This window comes from Scyliorhinus canicula, chromosome 13 (genome assembly GCF_902713615.1).
Source record: "Scyliorhinus canicula chromosome 13, sScyCan1.1, whole genome shotgun sequence".
NCBI lineage: Eukaryota > Metazoa > Chordata > Chondrichthyes > Carcharhiniformes > Scyliorhinidae > Scyliorhinus > Scyliorhinus canicula.
The window spans coordinates 87,092,414-87,114,829 of NC_052158.1; the positions used below are offsets into that span (position 1 = coordinate 87,092,414).

General features: G+C 45.3%; 1 protein-coding gene across 4 annotated transcripts in view; it reads left to right on the top strand.

Annotated features, from left to right (window-relative positions):
- pxylp1 (2-phosphoxylose phosphatase 1) overlaps positions 1-22,416 on the top strand; it is a 215,828-nt gene that overhangs the window by 20,166 nt on the left and 173,246 nt on the right. For all 4 annotated transcript variants that reach the window (XM_038815885.1, XM_038815887.1, XM_038815886.1 and 1 more), the window contains exon 2: positions 240-372. In XM_038815885.1, the coding sequence (XP_038671813.1) occupies positions 282-372 (91 nt within the window). In that variant the 5' untranslated portion in view covers positions 240-281. The remainder of the gene's footprint in view (positions 1-239; positions 373-22,416) is intronic.

A 22,416-nucleotide genomic window follows, 5' to 3' on the forward strand; every position in this document is an offset into this window, starting at 1 on the left:
AAACAATGTAATAGAAAACCAGGGCTGTTTGATTGCTAGTTATTGTCCAGGAGTAACTGTAAGCTATTAATCAGCATCAAATACCTTTTTCAAAAATCATGAAAATTGCCATAGCAACAGAAGCTTCATTCTTCACGCTTTTGAGTTCTTCCCAGTGAAACTATTAGACTGCTGCATGTTGTAATTGACTCCTTCATTCCTTCTCGTGCCTGACTCAATTGTTGCATTTGCTTTCACAGAGGAGAGTGAGTTGGAGGTCCAGTCATAATGGAAGTGTGAAAATGTGTGTGACAATGTTGTTTCGAAGCCGTTTTCTCTTCCTGCTGGCTGTAGCTGCCCTGCTGGCTGTCCTGAGCTTGAGCCTACAGTTCTGTAAGTACAGCTCCCACCGATTTACTTCTGATTAATAATGCCTAGCACTATCAATGCAAGACATTGAAATAAAAAGCACACTCTGAGAACAGCCTTCCTCTGCTGCTGGTGTCTGAAGCCATGCAGCACTCTCACTGACCTTTATTAGTTCCAATGGTGGAAACGATACAAGCAGTTTTTAGTATAGTTTTAAAATATTTTTTGATCACAATTATACTTGACTTTATAAAACAATTCTTTTTTTAAAACTCTAAACCACTCTTTAAAAGTGTAAAATAGACACCTGAGAACTGCATTTAAACTGTTTCAATGTAATGTTTGTACATGATTTCTCTATCAATAGTTGAGCGACATTTCCTGGAGCAGACTTTTCCTATTACAATCTAAAAGTGTGTGAGCATAGTGATGAGACCATATAGGATTGGGCGAACTCAGGATTAACAATTTATGTACTTACAGTAATCTTCTTTGTGGATAAATTGTAATCTACTGTTATTATGCTATTAAATTAATTTTGAAATGTTATTAAACTCAAATCAGGGTTTCGAGACTTCTGAAATGTTAATTATGGATGTGCAGGATATTTGAGAGCCCAACGTTTATTGCCCATCCCTAATTGCCCTCGGGAAGGTAGGGGGTGAGCCGCCTTCTTGAAACACTGCATTTCATGTGGTGAAGGTTCACCCATAGTCTTGTTAGGAAAGGAGATAAAGGATTTTCACCCAGCGACAGTGAAGGAGCGGTGAGATCATTTCAAGTCAGGCATGTAACTTGGAGAGGAAATTGCTGGGGGTTTGCATTCATCTGTTCCGCTTGTCATTCTAGATGGTATATTTTGGGGGTTTGGAAACTGCTGCCAAAGGAGCCTTGGCAAGTTACTGCAGTCCATCTTGTAGATGGTGCATAATGATGCACGCTGGTGATGGAGAGACTGAATATTTAAGGTGCTGGTTGAGTGCCAATCCTGCTTTGACCTGGATGGTGTTGAGATTCTTGAGTATTGTTGGAGCATGCACTCATCTCAGTAACTCAAGATTATTCCATCACATTCCTGCTTTGTAGCTTGTAGATAGCGGACAGACTTTCAGGAGGCGAGTTATTAGCCTTTTCCCTACCTTTGTAGCTACAGTATTTTTGTGGTTGGCCAAGTTAATTTTATGAACAATGGTGATACCCTCCCTCCAATCCTCTGCCGTCTGCAGGATGTTAATGATGGGCAATGACAAGGCGAGTTGGTTTGATTCTCTTGTTGAAGATAATCATTTTTTGAAAATTATGTGGTGCCTTTCTTTCTTGTCACTTGTCAACGCAAGCCAGGATGTTGTTGCTTGCATGGACTGCTTATTATCTGAGAAGGAGCGAATGGAACTGAAAACTGTGCAATCAATAAGGGACATCTTCACTTCTGATCTTGCGATGGAGGGAAAAGCATCGACAAAGTAGCTGAAGAATGTTGAGCCTATAAAACTACCCTGAGATAGTTGGCCTCTAATAACCATGCTCCTTTTTGCTACCAGTAGAGAGTTCCCCCCATATTCTCATTGACTTCAATTTTACTAGCGCTCCTTGATGCTTCACTTGGTCAACTGTTGCCTTGGTGTCAAAGGCAGCCACTCTCACTTTACTTCTGGAATTTATCTCTTTTGTCTAGTTTTGAACCAAGGCTGTAATGAGGTCTGCATTTTTAAGTAAATGCCACCTGATAGCACACTCAGTGGAATCTTCCATCACTTTTTTGATGATTAATGATGGTAATTGCTGGATATGATTTTTTAACGAACAAGATGTACTCAGGCCATTTTTTGCAACAAATACATCAGAGTTATATTTTCCTAACATTTGCTCGTCCAATCCTGGAATATGCAAGCTGTGTGTGGTTCCTTATACAGTGAGAGATTCTGCATGAATCAGTATGGTGAATACACCACTGTCACATCCTTGATCAAAGATCTGGAATGGGAATCAATTTTAAAAATCCATTAAAAAATGGATTTGGGTTTCGCTGGTTGGGCCAGCATTTATTGCCCATCTCTAGTTGCCCTTCAGAAGGTGGTGGCGCGTTGCCTTCTTGAACCGCTGCAGCCCCTGAGGTGTAGGTACACCCACTGTGCTGTTAAGAAGGGAGTTCCAGGATTTTACGCCAGCAACAGTGAAGGAACGGTGATATATTTCCAAGTCGGAGTGGTGAGTGAGTTGGAGGGGAACCTCCAGGTGGTGAGGTTCCTGGTTTCTGCTGCTTTTGTCCTTTTAGATGGTAGTGGTTGTGGGTTTTGAAGGTGCTGCCTAAGGAATCCTGGTGAGTTCTTGCAGTGCATCTTGTAGATGATACTCATGGCTGTCACTGTTCGTATGTGGTGGAGGGATTGCATGCTTGCAGAAGGGATAGTAATTTGTCCTGGTTCGTGTCGAGCGTCTAGAGTGTTATTGGAGCTGCACTCATCCAGGCGAGTGGAGAATATTTCATTACACTCCTGACTTGTGCCTTATAGATGGTGGGCGGTCTTTGGGGGTCAGGCGGTGAGATACTCGCCATCGGATTCCTGGCCTTTGACCTGCTCTGGTAGTATTAATATCCAATTCAGTTTCTGACCAATGGTAACTTCCAGGATGTTGATTGTGCAGGATTGAGCGATGTTAATGGCATTAAATGTCAAGTGCAATGGTTAGATCATCTCTTGTAGAATATAGTCATTGCTTGGCACTTGTGTGACGTGAATGTAACTTGCCACTTGTCAGCCCAAGCTTGGACATTGTCCAGGTCTTGCTGCATTTGGAGATGGACATAACAGCAAAGGAGAGAGAAAGTTAGCCTGTTCATTGTCTATAAAATATGAAATGGACTGGTGGGAATTGACAGGCAATGATGAAACACATGGTAGGGTGGCCATCCACTCAACCTACTAAATCCGTTTGTTTCCACAACAGTATAATCTTTCTTCCCAACCAATGGAACAGTCTGCCAAAGGAAATAGTCACAGTCCCATCACTGGAAATCTTCAAGTCATATCTTTAGATTTTTGCATTTGAAAGATTTTGTTATCAGGACTACCATCTCAGCAGGTCAGGCCTGGTTAAGTTAGAACATTGCCCGTATAAATGTTGGCAGCATACCGATTATTAGTTTGTGATGTTGATTCAGCTGAAGCAGAAGCTGATGTGTTATAATCACCAATTTGTTTTGGTGCCATGCTCTGGTGCTAAAGATAGAAAGAATAAGAGGGTTGGTGCGTGCCTGCAGGGCTGGTACAAGATGAAAGAGTTCACATTTGCGGGGCACTGGGGTGAGTTCTGCAACAAGGGAAGGCTACAATCAAAAGAGTGGCCTTCACCTGAACCAAAACAGAACCATATTGTGCAGAGGGTAAAAGAACAGTGGAATAGCATTTAAATTAATGTGGCGTGGTATATGTATAATCAAATTTTAAGACTGTCAAAGAAGAATAGGATGGAAAAAATTATTAGAATGCAGGCACAGCTGAAATAAGTAATGAAAAAATATTATCTGAGGAGAAAAAGAAAGCAGGAGGCAATGAGTTATAGGACGTAATATCATGGTTAAAGAAGGAACAAGAGATATTAAAAATTGAATGAGAATACCAGTAAAATGAATAAAGGTCTATGTTTCAATGGTTTGGAGTCAGGATTTAGCGGTACGTACGTGAATACAAAGCATTCAAAATAACATTGGAAAGTTGGAACTATCAATTACCATGGAGGAACATGATGCAGTAGCTTTAATGTGGCTTAGATTATGATCAGACTGGGAACTTAATATTCTAGTTATAAGATTTCTCGGAGAGATAGGATGGGGTAATGCTAGTGAAGAATTTCCACGCGGTGTTGGAATGTACCAAGGGCAACAATATTGAATGGCTGTAACTATTCTAAAATAGAATAGAGTGCATGTGGCCAAAGCGGGAAATGCTTTTTAAAATATGTCCAGGCCTGCTTTCTGGATGACGACATTTCAGGTCAATATCATTCTGAGAAATTAAGCGAGGAAAATTATTGAAAATTGGAGCATACCTGGGAAATAGCAGCCATTATATCATGTTCAATGTCAAATTAAAAAAGAATAATGAAGAGTGCCGGAATTGGAAAAGATAAAGGTCAATGAAACAAGAAGGGTTTTGGTCCAAATTAATTAGGTAGAAAAATGAACAATCAGGTTTCTGGATTAGCTGTAGAAAATCTTCAAATACATGAAGCATAGAATATGAAATAAATATATTCCCATAAGGTGTGAAGAGGTTGTGGATAAATTGATTAAAACTGTACTGAAACTAAAAAGGGAGGCAAGTGATAAAGTTAGGGATACCAAAGATAATCTTCAGGTAAAATATGAGGGTGAAAAGTAAGATTAATAAGGTTAAAAGGGAATAAGAAAGGAAGTAGTAATTCATATTTAACAAATAAAAAATAGTTAAAGGGCCATTTGGGGATGATTGAGGACACGTATTAAGGAAGATGATAGGTGGATTAAGTCACTGAATCTGAGTGAAATGCATCCTTGACTGTTCAAAGAAGGATGATAGCAGAAACACTGGCCACAGGTCTATTTAAATATGCAAACAAGGTAAAGCAACACCTTTGTTTCAGAAGGAAGAAAAGGATAAAGCCAAGTCACTATAGGTTAGTTAGCCTGGTGTTGATTATGGAAGAACTCACGGAATCCATAATTCACAACAGAACTCGCAAACATTTAGAAATGCAGAGATAAATGAAGACAGCTGACATGAAATTGATAAAGACAAGTCATATTTAACAAATTTAATAACCTATTTCAATAACTGAGCAACAATCTAGATAAAGGAAATGCATTAGATACAACATATTTTTGTAGATTTTCAGAAGATGTTTGATATGGACTCTCAGAAGATGCTCGTTCAAAAGATTTTGGTGTTTGGGTCTGACTTTTCAGGTTGGTGAGAGCTTGGTGCCTGTCATCTTGCGATTTGGCAGGAAACACATCCCACCAACGCCACCAGACCCGTTGCCATTTCACGTTGAATTAAGCAGCCGACAGGAAGCCCCACAATTCTGATTGGTTGACAGTTCTCTACCCTATTCAGGGACAGTGCTGCAGTGGCTAGAAGAGGTACTGCAGTGCCATGCATCAGAGTAATGCCGTGATTTTCCGTTCTCATTTGCATTCGGCAGGTTCGACGACGGAAAAATAAAATATAACAAGAAGTACAAAGTTGTGTTTTATGGCAGGATGCGATTGTCCCATCCCTCTTCAGTGACGGAGCATGTTTCCTGATGTTCAAAGTCAGGGAACCATTACAATAAATTAACATATTATTATCAGGCCTATACGCCAGAATCATACCACTCTCTGTCAAAAAAATCCATTCGTGGCGCCATGATGGTGGAATGGCATAAAGCCCGACTGGCCTTTGAAGGCTTGCACTTGGTGAAACATGCTTTCAGAGACCAGGGAGCTCTGGTGAGGGCAGAGCTCAGGGGGGAGAGGCTCATACCCGGATACTGCCCTGTCACTACCCAGGTAGCCCTCCGGCACTGTCTGACCACTCCCCTGACATTCTCCGGGGCAGAGCCAAGGTGTGCTCAGGCAGTGTCAGGGATCCCGGTAGGTGTTACAGGGTTCGTTGATTACGCGCGGGTGCAGCCTTTGAAAATGGCGTCCTGATCCTTGTGTTTCTAAGTCGTTGGCAGGTTGGACGAATCAATGGCTGTCCCGACAATGATTCACCGTGAGTGCCAATCCTTGAAGCTTTTTTTTCAAAGTGCTGCACCATGTGGCAGACAATGCCGCTATTTCTGTTGGCGGCTTAATTGCCACTTTTCTCGCCAGTTATCGAACTTTGACGATTTCTGGAACTGCACTGTACCAGGGTTCCCGGGGAGGGGAGGGTAGGGGTAGCCCTAGATGTAGGGAGGTGGACGATCTCATTGTCGGGGGTTAGACAACGGGGTGAGGGATGGCCAGAGGTTTTCGGTGCCTAATGTGGCGGGGGTGCACCCCGGTGTGAAGGGACCTACTGATTGAGATGTCCTTCCTGCCCCGGATTGTGGTTAAGAGCTTTTTCAATTTCCCACCCTCAGTTATCAGGCATCCATGAGCCTAAATTTGAGGCTTTGCAGGAATTGGCCACTGAAGGGCCTTAACAGCGGCAAGGGTGGGCTTTCTGTCCAAGGTCCTGACTAGCTCACCGTAAATTTGCACATGGATTGGGGTGGGTGGGAACCCAGAGGGAATCCCGTCCTTGCTACTTAATGCTCCTGCAGACTGAGAACGCACCACGAGGTAAGGGGGAGCGTAAAATTCTGGTTGCCGAGAAGGATTGGGAGTGATATGTCCCAAAAATCCCGAAAATATGTCCCCCCTTTCGGAATAGAGGGAAAATGATGGCAGGATTCCGAGGCTTATTATCAACCCATGCAACAATGTCATGAACACACTTCCCTTCACCAACAAATCCTGGCATGAGGCTTGAACCTGGAGCTTCTGGTCTAGATGCAAAGGGCACTCCACACCATCTATTCAAATGGATACCTTAATAAAATAAAGTGAAATCATAATTTGGTTCACCTAGTTAAGAATGTAACTAATAATCTATTGTGGCAATTGGCCATGGAATACCTTACGCATTTTAGATTTAGATTTATTGTCATGTGTACAGAGCACAGTGAAAAATATTGTTTGCGTACAGTCTAGGCGGATCGTTCCAGATATGAAAAACATAGGATATACGATAAATATGCAATGTAAATACAGAGACATCAGGTGAAGCATACGGAGTGCAGTGCTACACAGTAGAGAAGATGCATGGAGAGATCAGTTCAGTCCATAAAAGGGTCATTCAGGAGTCTGGTAACAGCAGGGAAGAAGCTGGTTTTGAATCTGTTAGTGCGTGTTCTCAGTCTTTTGTATCTTCTGCCTGATGGAAGAGAGAATAGCTCAGACAGGAGGGGTCTTTGATTATGCTGCCCGCTTTCCCAAGGCAGTGGGATGTGTAGACATAATCAATGGATGGGAGGCGGATTTGCGTGATGAACTGGGCTGTGTTGACGACTCTCTGTAGTTTCTTACGGTCTTGGGCTGAGTAGTTGCCACACCAGGCTGTGATGCAGCCAGATAGGATGTTTTCTATGGTGCATCTGTAAAAATTGTTAAGAGTCTATGTGGATATGCCGAATTTCCTTAGTTTCCTGAGGAAATATAGGCGCTGTTTTGCTTTCTTGGTTATAGCGTCAATGTGGGGGGACCAGGACAGATTGTTGGTGATGTGCATACCTAGGAATTTGAAGTTGTCAACCATCTCCACCTCGGTGCCATTGGTGCAGACAGGAGTCTGAACCACTCTTCGCTTCCTGAAGTCAATGACCAGTTCCTTAGTTTTAGACTTAATTGGAGCTCTAAGATTACTAATTTTGAGTGTTAATAATGGTGGGTCATCAATTTAAAATAGCTGCTGAGATCATTGCATCTTCTGAAGGAAAGTTTAGTAAGTATTTGAAACAGACTATTATGAGAATGTGGGGCAGTGAGATTAGTTTTGGGTTGATCTGGTAACTAGTTGACACAGACATGATGAACTGAATTTTGTGCTTATGGTTATTTATAGCAGGGTTTATCAAAGTGCAGGTTGCAAGTCGCGGGTGGGTGCCAGGAGGGTCAAAGCGTTCCCGTGGTGATCTCGATAGCGGGAAAAACGTCCAATACCAGCATTTAAATTGAGAATGGCGGCCACTACCAGAGAACAAAATGAGACTGTGCAGACTTGTGACCATAAGTAGTTACAGTAAGCAGGTCAACACACCCTGCATGTAGACTTGAAGTTAAGAGCCCTGTACGTACGTGCTTTTGATGCAAAATCACGGGGGAGAGCTTCTTACATTATCTACCTGCTAGCAAGCAAGGCAAGATATCAGTGACAATGGATGAATTTGTTACAAGGAAGAGACGGTCAGAGACACAAATAGGCATTGTACCTACTGCCCTGGATCTCACATTTAAATTTTCTGGAGAGAGCTGCACAGGAGTCCTCGGCAGGATAGATGGTATTCAGTTGAACAAATACTTCATATTTGTCTTCACCCAAGAGAATGCGGAGGTGGATGTAGAACTCGGAGAGAGACTGTGAGGTTCTTGAGCAAATTGTCACAGGGAGTTACAAGGTATTGGAGGTGGTTGTCAAGCTTAAAAGTGGACAAATCTCCAGGTCTGGATGAATTGTGTCCCAGCATGCTGTGGGAAGCAATCGAGGAGATTGAAGGGGCTCTGACCCAAATTTTTAATTCCTCTCTGGTCTCAGAGGAGGTACCAGAGAATTGGGGAACAGCTAATGTGGTCCCACTATTCAATAAAGGTTGTAGAGATTAGCCAGGGAACTACGGCTCATAGATCATAGAATAGGATTTACAGTGCAGAAGGAGGCCATTTGGACCATCGAGTCTGCACTGGCCTTTGGAAAGAGCACCCTACCCAAGCCCATACCTGCACCCTATCCCCACACGTCCACCCTGTCCCCATAACCCCATCTAGTCTTTTTTGGACACTAAGGACAATTTAGCATAGCCAATGCACCTGCCCTGCACACCTTTGGACTGTGGAAGGAAACCGGAGCACCCGGAGAAAACCCACGCAAACACGGGGAGAACGTGCAGACTCCGTACAGACAGTGACCCAAACTGAAAATCGAACCTGGGACCCTGGAGCTGTGAAGCAACTGTGCTAACCACTATGCTACCATGCTGCCCACCAGTGAGTCTCACGTCTTCAGTAGGGAAACTATTGGAGAAATTTCTGAAGGTGAGAATCTGTCTCCACTTGGAGAGGCAAGGTTTGATCAGGCACAGTCAGCATAGCTTTATCAGAGGGAGGTCATGCCTAACAAATTTGATTGAATTTTTTGAGTATGTGACCAAGTGTGTAGATGAGGGTAGTGCAGTTGATGTTTTACATAGATTTCAGCAAAGCTTTTGACAAGGTCCCACATGGGAGACTTATAAGGAAGGCAAATGCACATGGGTAACTTGATAAGGTGGATTCAAAATTGGCTTGGCTGCAGGAGACAGAGTGTGATGACAGATGGCTGCTTTTGGGACTGGAAGCCAATGTCCAGTGGCGTACCAGAGGGATCTGTGCTGGGTCCCTTATTGTTTGTAAATGACTTAGATGACTGTGTGGGGTATAGGATTAGTAAGTTTGCGGATGACACATATATTGGCCAGGTAGTTAACAGTGAGGTTGAGTGTGTCCGGTTACAGGAAGTTATAGACGGGATGGCCAAAAGGCGGAAATGTTGCTGATGAAATTTAATCCTGAAAAGTGTGAGGTGATACACTTTGGAAGGAGTAATGTGACAAGGAAGTATTCAATGAATGGCCTGACACTGGGAGGTTCCAAAGGAACAAAGATACCTTGGTGTTTTTGTCCATAGATCTCTGAAGGGAGAAGGGCAGGTTAATAGGGTGGTGACACTTGCCTTTATCAGTCAAGGCATAGATTACAAATGCAGGGAGGTCATGTTGGAGTTATATAGAACTTTGGTGAGGCCACAGCTGGTGAATCCCAAATCAGACATGAGGAGAAAGTGCAAACTCCACACAGACAGTCACCCGAGGCCGGAATTGAACCTAAGTCCCTGGAGCTGTGATGCAGGAGTGCTAACCCATGTGTCACCGTGACGTCCATATAGAAATAAGGTTTGTAATTAAGTGACTTTAATTTAATGTTTCTGTGTAAGAAAAGATGAAACTCTAATTATAATCATGTTAAACAAAATTGTTTGCATGTGTGGGGGTTTTGGTTTAATTTCAAATTGTTTCTCTAATGTGCTTAGAGAGTTTATGATGCGGAAAACAGCTTAGAGAAGGACTAAGCTGTTGCTCAGCAACCAGGGACCATCTTTAATTTAGAAAGACCTTTTAAGTTTAGCTTTAACTGGACTTGAGGCAGTATGAGCTTAACAGCTAGAGGGGAAACAGCTCACCGTTCTACCAGAAGCAGAAACAGAAAGAAAACTAGTCCCAGAAACGAAAAAATCAGGTAGTTCTAGAACCCAGGGAATGAAGAGAGAAGTCCCAGGAAGATTGAAGTCCAAGGGCCAGAAGGAACTGGAACTTGAACAAGGTTCTGTTCATTGAAGTTAAAAACAGAGCTGAAAAGTGCAGACCTGGTTAAGTTGGCTGGCAAGGGGCAGCATGGTGGCACAGAGGTCTCAGGTTCGATCCCGGCTCGGGGTCACTGTCCGTGTGGACTATGCACATTCTCCCCGTGTTTGCGTGGGTTTCACCCCCACAACCCAAAGATGTGCAGGGTAGATGGATTGGCCATGCTAATTTGCCCCTTAATTGGAAAAAGTGAATTGGGTACTCTAAATTTATAAAACAAAAGTTGGCTGGCAAGAAACAGATTGGTGATCTTAGTGCAGCATGTGAAGCAGTAGTGTTTTATTGGCTGAGTACCTGAGGGATTAGGTGCCAGCTTGAATGCATGTGGCAATTCAAGGCAGAGGAATACTATAAGAGTTGGAAATCCTGGCAGTGTATCCTTGCTGAAAACATCTGATGAAAGCATTCATGGAATCCTTTCAGTATAAGGAGGCCATTCTGCCCTATTCAAGTCTGCACCAACCCTCTGAAAGAGCACTCTACCTGGGTTCATTCCCTCACCCCAACCCTGTAACCCCGCACATTGATCTTGGTCAATCCACCTACCCTGCACATCTTAAAGATTAATTTGACCCACTTAACCTGACTGTTGGAGGAAAGCGGGGCACCCAGAGGAAACCCACGCAGATACGGAGAGAACGGGCAAACTCCACACAGTCACCCAAGGTCGGAATCAAACCTGGAGCTGTGAGGCAGTAGTGCTAACCAGTTCGCCCAGTGTGATAACCACCTGGGGGAATTTAAGGAGAAACCAATAGTAATTCAAATAAGCGGCATCTGCCACTTGGTTTCAGAGTGAGCTGTACCTGACCATAGTTGGCCTATTGGTCTGCAGGGGCTGTGTATTTACTGAGAACATTTTGGCATAAGATATATTTTGTAGCCTGTATTATCCTTAAATCTACGCACATTTGTGAAGATAAATGGGAGTGATGGAGCATTGTATTTTCATGTTTAATGCATGTTTTTTATCTCTGTTGTTAAGAGCTAATTGGCAGTCCTGTGGCTTGATTCCTCCACATTTTCTAAAATAGGTAAAAGTTACTGTCATTTCATAGATTTTCATAGATTTTACAGTGCAGAAGGAGGCCATTCGGCCCATCGAGTATGCACCGGCTCTTGGAAAGAGCACCCTACCCAAGGTCAACACCTCCACCCCATCCCCATAACCCAGTAACCCCACCCAACACTAAGGGCAATTTTGGACACTAAGGGCAATTTATCATGGCCAATCCACAGAACCTGCACATCTTTGGACTGTGGGAGGAAACTGGAGCACCCGGAAGAAACCCACGCACACACGGGGAGGATGTGCAGACTCCGCACAGACAGTGACCCAAGCCGGAATCGAACCTGGGACCCTGGAGCTGTGAAGCGATTGTGCTATCCACGATGCTACCGTGCTGCCCTTCTTGAGCCACGGTTCCATTCTGGGACCTTCCCATCCAGGAATAACATTAACTGGGATCACAATTGTTCTGAATAATAAATTGGCTTTTGGGATACCCTGAGACAGGGATCAGCAACCTGCAGCTCTGGATTTCCATGTTACTTTTTAACATCCTTTTGCTGTGCAAAATCTTTTGCAGTTGAACCTTGTTGACATGAATAAAGTCCAAAATCTATTGAGTCAAGAAAGTAAGAGATGTGGTTTTATTGTCGGAATAAAAGGCTAATTGTTATACTGAACTTCGTGATTTCAAATGATGATTTTAACAAAAAGCATCATCTTGCTCCAAATAAACCTGTTCAAGTGATAGAGCTACGCCATTGTTACAGATAATGCCTTCGCTTTCTAGCACCAGGTTTGATGGTTACAACCATTATTGCTTCTAATATAGCTGAGATGATTAATTATTTTGAATGTGCTATTAGAAGCTATTTTTATCACAAAGATTGATAGCCAAAATGCCTTAATTCTATGCATCTGAATTTAAAGTTTATTCTAAAGATGACTTTCTTGTCAAAATTATAGCAAAAAGGTGTCAAAATTGTAATAATTCAGTCAGGCGTATTTTAATCTTGTTTTTTTCTATTTACACAATTAAATACATATATTTTATTTATTACATTTGCAAACTACACATTCTACCAAAGATACTTGACAATTTGCTGGGTAGTTGGTTTAGAAATGCTGAATTTTCATTCTGCAACTCAAAATAGCTTTTATTTTCGGAACATTTTCGAAAAGGTTCTTCAGGTAAGAAAAGGTTGTCTTCCCCTGCTCCAAGTGCATAAGAGGTTCCATATAAGAGCAAGTTCTTCCTTTTTAGAAACTGACCATAGTGGAATCCTCATAATTGACCTGCTCAATCTAGTTTCGTAAAGGGAGTTGAGTTCTGAAGCGGCGTCGTATTGCATGCAAAACGTTACCTATGATTCCCTCTCCACAGATGCTGCCAGATTTGCTGAGTTTTTCCAGCACTTTCTGTTTTTATTCCATAAAGGTAGCTCCTGGTAATAGCCTTCGTTCCCCTCACCTCCCCTTCTTTAATTATATCTTGAGATATCTCCATCTGTGTATTTCTAGTTAGTGTGCCATCGTTATTTTTGCTAAAGGTACTTTACTTCATTATACACAGTTGCTGCTGGTATTTAAAACGTTCCACATGAAATGCTGAGGTAGTGTATTCCTTTGCAGGTTCAATAGCATTTTGCATGATTTAGATGAAGAAAATAAATTGCTGAATGGCTAAGAAATGCAGATGCAATAACACCTGAATTACTTCCATGTGATATAACATCCTCACATCTTCCACCTTTCGTAAATTCAAGGGGTATATATCTGCTGCCAATATCCTAACTTGCAACTGCAAGTGCCTTTCAACAATTGTGCCTGTGCTTGCTGATCTACATTAGGGTCTGGTCTGCCACTGTCTCAATTTTAAAACCCTGATATTCTTCTTCAGCTACTTCCATGATCTCACTCTTTACTCTTTCTGCGACCCGCTGCAGCCCTGCAGACCCTCCAGGATAACTGCAATTCTGGTCACTAACACATTTCTAAAGTCTCATCGCTCACCGTTGGTGGTTGTGCCTTCAGCTACGGAGGTTCTAAACTGTGGAATTAATGCTCTAAACTTCTCCACCTTATTACCTCCCTTTCCTCCTTTACAATCTTCCTTAAAACTCACCTCGAAGCTTTTGGTGATCCTTCCTAATATTTCTTATGTCGCTCAGTGTCAAATTGTAAAGTGGGGAGAGATTGGGAAGTGTTGGCCTCATCACGCCTGACCTGGTGACAGGTCATTAAAGGGCATTAAATCTCGCGAGAGGCCTCGCTGGGCGGGATCCAGATTAACATATTTAAAGGAGCCATTAGGCGTGTTAAAATATGTCTGCATCTGATTCTCCCAAAGCACGGGAAATAAAGGCCTCGCCTGGGAGACCTCGCCATGTGTCGTTTAGCACTGGTCCATGCAAATGTGGACCAGACATAACGGCCTGGGGTGGGTCTCCCAGGCCATTGGAAACCCCCGGGTGGTCAGGCTCCGGGAAGGGTGACACCCTGGCACTCCTCTGGCACTCAGGCAATTTGGCACTGCCACCTTGAGGACCACCTAAGAGGTAAGTTGTGGCAGAAGCAGGAAGTGGGATGGGGGGGTCGGAGACTGCGGTAGGTTTTCAAGGGGGATCGAGAGATTGGGATGGCATTTAAAAATGGCACCCCGATCTCTTCCTGCAGGAAGTGAGATAAGTGTGGACTCGGCGGGGCGCTCCTGTGGATGTTCAGTCATTAAGCAGAATTCCATAGATTTCTAGATACCAGTGACATCAACGGAGACGTTGATAGTGCAGGAAGATGATTTCGAGGTAGAAGATCAGCTTTGATCTAGTTCAATGATGCGGCAGGCTCGAGGGCTGAATGTCCACTCCTGCTCCTTTTCCTCTGTTCCTATAATGTTCTTCTGAAATGCCTCTAGACATTTTACTATGTTAAAGGCACTATATAACTGTAAGGTTTGTTGTTGTTGCCACTACCCTTAAATTCACATTTACAGAAACACCCACAACTACTTGGAAATGCGAGGAGAGCCTCGTCTTTATCACTTCAGTAACACATCAAACTGTCAAACCGTCTTTTTAGGATAACCTGCAGGTGACATTACTGCAGTGTGAATTTTCATTCCAATCAACAGGAAAGAGGTATCACATCTGGCAAGTTGTGCTGCGCATCGAGATGAAATGATACCCTGGCAGACTGCTCCATCTTCCATTTTAACCCCCACAGCCTTTCCACACCAACTCCAGGGCCGCAATTGGAGAAGGGCACAGCTACAACTACAGGCCACCCTGTGGAGGGAATTCTTCTCCATGATGATGGTCTGTCGTCTCTTTTTAATTTTTAAGGCTCTAGATAGGGCACCTCCATTTTGAACACCCTCTTTTTCTCTTACATCAGCAGCTCCCATCTCTTTCAATGCTTGGAGGCCTCCTACTTGCACTCCAGTCTTGGGTACCCACCCACCATCCTTAATTGGGGGTTTGGTACGTTTCGGCGTGGCCAGTTCAGCGTGGCCGATTCGGCGTGGCCAGTTCGGCGTAGCTGATTCGACGGAAGAATTTTTCGGCGGAGGGACGTTTCGGCGTCAAATTAGTTATAGTCGCAAAATGTTTGTGCAGCCCATTTCTTGTATCTTTTTCTTCCAGCCGCCTCAGATATCGTGTTTGTGCACCAAACCGGGTCTGACTTTACACAGCCGGTGTTACTTAAAGATGCATGGCATTAAGGGTAAAGTAGTAGCATGGATAGAGGATTGGTTAATTAATAGAAAGCAAAGAGTTGGGATAAATGGGTGTTTCTCTGGTTGGCAATCAGTAGCTAGTGGTGTCCCTCAGGGATCCGTGTTGGGCCCACAATTGTTCACAATTTACATAGATGATTTGGAGTTGGGGACCAAGGGCAATGTGTCCAAGTTTGCAGATGACACTAAGATGAGTGGTAAAGCGAAAAGTGCAGAGGATACTGGAAGTCTGCAGAGGGATTTGGATAGGTTAAGTGAATGGGCTCGGGTCTGGCAGATGGAATACAATGTTGACAAATGTGAGGTTATCCATTTTGGTAGGAATAACAGCAAACGGGATTATTATTTAAACGATAAAATATTAAAGCATGCCGCTGTTCAGAGAGACTTGGGTGTGCTAGTGCATGAGTCACAGAAGGTTGGTTTACAAGTGCAACAGGTGATTAAGAAGGCAAATGGAATTTTGTCCTTCATTGCTAGAGGGATGGAGTTTAAGACTAGGGAGGTTATGTTGCAATTGTATAAGGTGTTAGTGCGGCCACACCTGGAGTATTGTGTTCAGTTTTGGTCTCCTTACTTGAGAAAGGACGTACTGGCGCTGGAGGGTGTGCAGAGGAGATTCACTAGGTTAATCCCAGAGCTGAAGGGGTTGGATTATGAGGAGAGGTTGAGTAGACTGGGACTGTACTCGTTGGAATTTAGAAGGATGAGGGGGGATCTTATAGAAACATTTAAAATTATGAAGGGAATAGATAGGATAGATGCGGGCAGGTTGTTTCCACTGGCGGGTGACAGCAGAACTAGGGGGCATAGCCTCAAAATAAGGGGAAGTAGATTTAGAACTGAGTTTAGGAGGAACTTCTTCACCCAAAGGGTTGTGAATCTATGGAATTCCTTGCCCAGTGAAGCAGTTGAGGCTCCTTCATTACATGTTTTTAAGGTAAAGATAGATAGTTTTTTGAAGAATAAAGGGATTAAGGGTTATGGTGTTTGGGCCGGAAAGTGGAGCTGAGTCCACAAAAGATCAGCCATGATCTCATTGAATGGCGGAGCAGGCTCGAGGGGCCAGATGGCCTACTCCTGCTCCTATTTCTTATGTTCTTATGTTCTTATATCGTGTTTGTGCACCAAGCCGGGCCTCTTAAAGAAAGCCGGTGTTACTGAAAGTATTGAAGCAGCTGCCCAGTGATCTACACTGTTGTCTGACTTAACACATTGTAGATCACTGGCGACCTGGTTTAATGTTGGTGCCTTTCTTTAAGAGACCTGGCTTGGTGCACAAACACGATATCTTCAGTAACACCGGCTGTGTAAAGTCACAATATCTTCAGTAACACCAGCTGTGTAAAGTCAGACCCGGTTTGGTGCACAAATACGATATCTGAGGCGGCTGGAAGGAAAAGATACAAGAAATGGGCTGCACAAACATTTTGCGACTATAACTAATTTGACGTCCCTCCCCCGAAAAACTCCTCCGCCGAATTGGCCACGCCGAAACGTCCCATTCCAATCGGCTACGCCGAACTGGCCCCGCCGAATCGGCCACGCCGAACTGGCCACGCCGAAACGTCCCATCCCCCTTAATTGGACAGCGAGTGTGCATCCTGGCCACTGATTGGCCAAATGATGACGGAGGGCATCAAGCTCCAAAGCAACACAAGGATTAGAGCATGGAAACACACCCCGTGACAAGTACCCTAGAACAAAAATACAGCCTCCTATGTTTGTAAAAAAGCAACCCGTGTTCATTTTTCCTTTGCATAGAGGTATTTGTTGCATTGAGTGGCAAGTGCAAAGCACCGTAGACTGCACCCATCATAGCTTTCCTTGTCAAATGTGTGTGGCCTGCTCTTATTTCCTATTTCTTTATCATTAAGGGTATGAGAATAATGTGGGAAATTGTTGAGATAGAAGATCAGCTACGACTGGGTTGAATGACAGAGCAAGTTCGATGGGCCGAATGGCCTCCTTCCGCTTCTGTTTCTTCCATTCTTCACATGCTTATGCATTTGGGTGCAGTTATGGGGATGGGGTGGAGGGTAGGGCACTCTTTCCAAGAGCCGGTGCAGACTCGATGGGCCGAATGGCCTCCTTCTGCACTGTAAATTCTATGAATTCTATGCTCATTAAGTGGTTAGCTGCAGCCTGACTATTACAAACAATTCATCAAATTTTCTGACAACATCAGAACTCTCCTTCAATGGTGAGACTTTCTCTCTAAGTGTGTTATAAGCTCTGTGAACTACCTTAAAATTACAGAGAATGATCTGCTTTCTGGATTGCTGATATGGTCAATGGCCTCCACACTAGCTGCAAGTGTACATTTAACTGAAGTCAGCTTTTCAAAACTATCTGAAATCTCGTAAAACCCCCACAAAGGAACTACAGGCTGTGTGGTTTTAACCCTCCCACGTGGATTGATCTATAAACACAACAGGATATAGCAGGAAATGTATCTTACTGTTTCTTATCCTTTCTTCCTTCCTTTCCTCAAGATTAGTGGCGCGATTCTCCGGAAAGGTTCTAAGTGTTGTAGTGAGCAATAACTGCCGTGAACTTCCCGGCACTCGGCCCAGCCGAGAATAAAAATATTTTTTATTCTCCTCCTTTTGTCACATTTTCTCACAAATTTACACCCACCCACAACAAAAAATAATCACTAACAAATATGTCAATCCCCATATCAATAACAATGATCCCACCCTCCCACCAAACCCCAAACATCAGCCCGCATGTTCACATAAACAAATGACAAAAAGGAATCAGGAATCACCCATAGTCACCATTCACACACACTACCCCCCTCCTCCCAACCCTCCCAACCCCCAACCCCCCAACTAATGTTCGATGTTATCCAGTTCTTGAAAGTGCATGATGAATAATGCCCATGAATTGTAGAACCCCTCCGTCCTTCCCTTCAGTTCAAACTTAACCTTCTCAAGAGTCAAAAATTCCAACAGGTCCCCCCGCCTCGCCAGGGCACAGAGTGGAGGTTGCTCTCCATCCCACCAGGATCCGCCTTTGGGTGATCAACGAGGCGAAGGCTACAACATCTGCCTCCGCATCCGTTTCCAACCCTGGCTGGTCCGACACCCCGAATATGGCCAACTGGGGGCCTGGGTCCAGTTTCACGTGCACCACTTTAGAAATTACCCTAAAAACCTCCTTCTAGTATTCCTCTAGCTTTAGACAGGACCAAAACATAGGAACATGATGAGCGAGGCCCCCCCCCCCCCCCCCCCCCGCAACGTTCACACACATCTTCTACTCCTTCAAAGAATCGGCTCATCCTCGCCATCGTGAGGTGCGCTCTGTATACCACCTTCAGCTGTATCAGCCCCAATATCGCGCACGAGGTGGAGGCATTCACTCTCCAGATTACCTCACACCAGAACCCCTCCTCCATACCCTCTCCCAACTCTTCCTCCCACTTTGCTTTGATCCTTTCCAGTGGTGCCGTCTCCTCTTCCAAAATAGCTCTGTAAACTGCTGACACTACCCGCTTCTCCAGTCCCCCTGTCGTCAGCACCTCCTTCAGCAATGTGGAGGCCGGCTCCACCGGGAAGCTCTGTATCTCCTTTCTGGCAAAATCTCGAACCTGTATGTATCTAAACATTTCCCCCTGCTCCAGCCTGCACTTCGCTTCCAGCTCCTTCAGCCCTGCAAACCGACCCCAAGAAACAAATCTTTTAGTGTCTTAATCCCCTTATCCTCCCATTTCCGAAAATTTCCATCCCTCCTCCCTGGCTCAAATCTGTGGTTCCCCCAAATCGACATTTCCCTTGATCCTGCCCCCAACCCGAAGTGTTGGCGAAACTGCCTCCGAATTTTCAAAGAAGCTATTATTACCAGACTCCCTGAGTACTTCCCCGGGGCTATCGGGAGCGGCGCTGTTGCTAGTGCTTTCAACTCCGACCCCCTGCACAAACTCTCCTCCATTCTGACCAACTGGGAATCAACCCCTTGACCCAGCTCCGCATTCTCCACATTCGCCGCCCAGTAGTAATACATCAGGTTCGGAAGACCCAAACCCCCTGACTGCCTTTCCCTCTGTAGCAGCACCTTTCTAACTCTGGCCACCTTCCCTCCCCAAATGAACAAAGTAATCCGTCCCTCAATCTCTCTGAAAAAAGCCTTTGTCAGGAAAATTGGCAGGCATTGAAAAATGAACAGAAATCGCGGCAGCACGTTCATTTTAACTGCCTGTACCCAACCTGCCAGTGACAAAGGGAGACCTCCCACCGTGCCAGATCAGCTTTCACTCTCCACATCAAAGTAAAAATGTTGTACCTGCGGAGCCCCCCCCCCCCCCATCCTCCAGGCAACCTGCACCCCCAGGTACCTAAAGTGAGTCCCTGCCCTACGGAATGGCAGCCCCCCACCCCTGCCCCCACACCCGGCCGAGACACCACAAAATATTCACTCTTAGCTAGATTTAGTTTGTACCCCGAGAAAGACCCAAATACTCAAAGCAGCTCCAGTATTCCCCCTATTGACACACTCGGTTCCGACACGTATAACAGCAAATCATCGGCACATAAGGACACCCTATGCTCTATTCCCCCCCCCCCCCGCACTATTCCTCTCCATACCCCCGAACTTCTTGTTGCGATGGCCAACGGCTCAATCGCGACTGCAAACAGCAGGGGGGACATAGGACATCCCTGCCTCGTCCCACAGTGGAGAGAAAAGTATCTCGAGCTGATGTTTGTGCGGACACTCACCCTTGGCTCCTTATATAGTAGCTTTACACAGTTCACAAATCTTGTTCCAATCCCAAACCGCTCCAGAACAGCCATCAAGTACCCCCATTCTACCTGGTCAAACGCCTTCCCAGTGTCCAATGCCACAACCACCTCTGTTTCCTTCCCCTTGTTAAGTGATACACTTAATGAGGCCCCATGGGCTTCTCGGCGCAAATGAAGGCTCACCAGCTGATTTGCCGCCACCATGCTTGCCAGCCCCCCGCTAACTAGATGGAGCAGCACTTAAGCTACACTTGCTCAGCCAACCCCAGCCAGCTCACAACAATGGCGCCGAGGAGGCCAGCCCCAAGATTCGGGTGTGGAGATCTGGGGAGGCTACTAGACGCAGTGGAGGCCAGGAGAGATGCCCTGTTCCCCCTCGGGTTCCGTAGGGTCAGCCACAGGGCAGTCAGTGCTGCCTGGGATGAGGTGGCGGCGGCTGTGAGCAACGGGAGTGTGACCAGGAGGACTGACATCCAGTGATGGGAGAAATAACTGGTAGGGTCAATGACCTACACTGGGCAGCACGAGTGAGTAGATCCTCCATCCTAAGGTGAGCCCCAGGGCCCTATGGGCACCGTGTGGGAGGAGGGGGCGCTGGGTGCCAACCTGGATCCATCCCATGGAGTGGCGATGTTGGCCACCAGTTCCCCCGAGTTCCACCCCTCTGATGAGACCGCGTCTCGAAGTCAGCACATGGGACAGGGTGGTATGGCTGCATGTGCTGTTGACAAGTGAGCTGGGGCCCTCCAGCACAAGAGACCGCAGAGTATGCCCACCGGTGCATCGAAGGCCCCGGTAGGTTGGAAGCAGCTGGCTACCTCCACCTCTCAAATGTGAATCCTAGGGACATACCTACATGTAGTGGGAGAGCTAAGAGGGCCAAGCACATCGAGGATCGCTGAGGGCACTGGGGAAGTGGGGAGGGGGTGCGGAGGTAGGTATGAAGGTGGGGGAGATGGCACCATCGGGAGAGTGGGGAATTGTTACACAATTTTTTAATTAATGTTTTTATTGGATTTTTGAACAAAGTATATTTACCGTTATGTACACAAAATAGAATACATGTATATATACATAGAAGAGAAGTGAACACACACAAAAAATAAGACAAAGAACAACAACAAAAAAAGTTAGAATAAAATAACTGGTTGGGTATTATGTGCTAGCTCAACAACAGCAGCTCTGTACAATTAGCAATATTGTTTTTAGCACATAAGTAGGCATCTGTTTGTGGGGTGGGGGGGGGGGAACAGGGGGGTACGTATACATTTGGGCGCCGAGGAAACAAATACAGAATAATTACAGAGGGCAATACGCAAATGGATCTGGTGTTGGTGTTGTCGCTTGCTTCTCCCGGATGGTTTTCGCTGCTGTTGTCGTCTCGCGATCACCTCCGCTTCAGCCATTCGTCCCGTCTTTCGCTCGGATTTTCCTTGTTCTCTGTTCCTGTAGATGCCAAGTTTGTTATAATTTCCCGTGCCCTCCTTCCGGCTGTCATGCCCTTGTTGCCTCCCTCCCCCCTCCCCCACCTCACTGGTTCCCCTCTATTGTTCCCTGTCTCCTCCCTCTTCCACTCCCTCCCCCCCCCTCCCCTTCTCCTGTGGTTCGCCTTTCTTTTCTCTTATGTTTAGTTGCTATTCCCCCCCCTCCCCCTGGTCTATCCCTCCCTCCCCTGCCTCGGCTACTTTCCCCTGATTCTTGGCTACCTGGCTATTCTTCTGCTTGTTTGTTGGTCACAAACAGGTCCCGGAACAATTGGGTGAATGGCTCCCACGTTTTGGAGAGATTCTGAGAGGTCGGACAGTCAGTCTGCAGCTTTGGGTGGTGCAGCTGACCGCCAGCCGAACAGGATTCTATGGCGGGCGATCAGGGAGGCAAATGCAAGGGCGTCCGCCCTCCTCCCCAGGAATAGATCTGGCTGGTCTGATACCCCGAAGACCGCCACTATCGGGCATGGCTCCACCCTCATCCTCACCACTTTTGACATTGCCTCGAAGAAGGCTGTCCAGTACTCTGCAAGTCTGTGGCAAGACCAGAACATGTGGGTGTGGTTGGCCGGGCCTCCTTGGCACCGTTCACATCTATACTCCACCTCCAGGAAGAACCTACTCATATGAGTTCTTGATAAGTGGGCTCTAAGTACCACTTTTAGTTGCGTCAGGCTGAGCCTTACGAGTTGACCCTATGCAGTGAGTTGACCCTATGCAGTGCTTCACTACAGAGTCCCCACCCTATTTCAATCCCCAGGTCTTCCTCCCATTTCTTTCTTGTTGCACCCAGTATGGTGTCGGCCCTTTCTACCAGTCGGTCATACATGTCGCTACAGTTCCCTTTATCTAGGATGTTTGTGTCCAGTAACTCTTCCAGTAATGTCTGTCGTGGCGGTTATGGATACGTCCTTGTCTCCT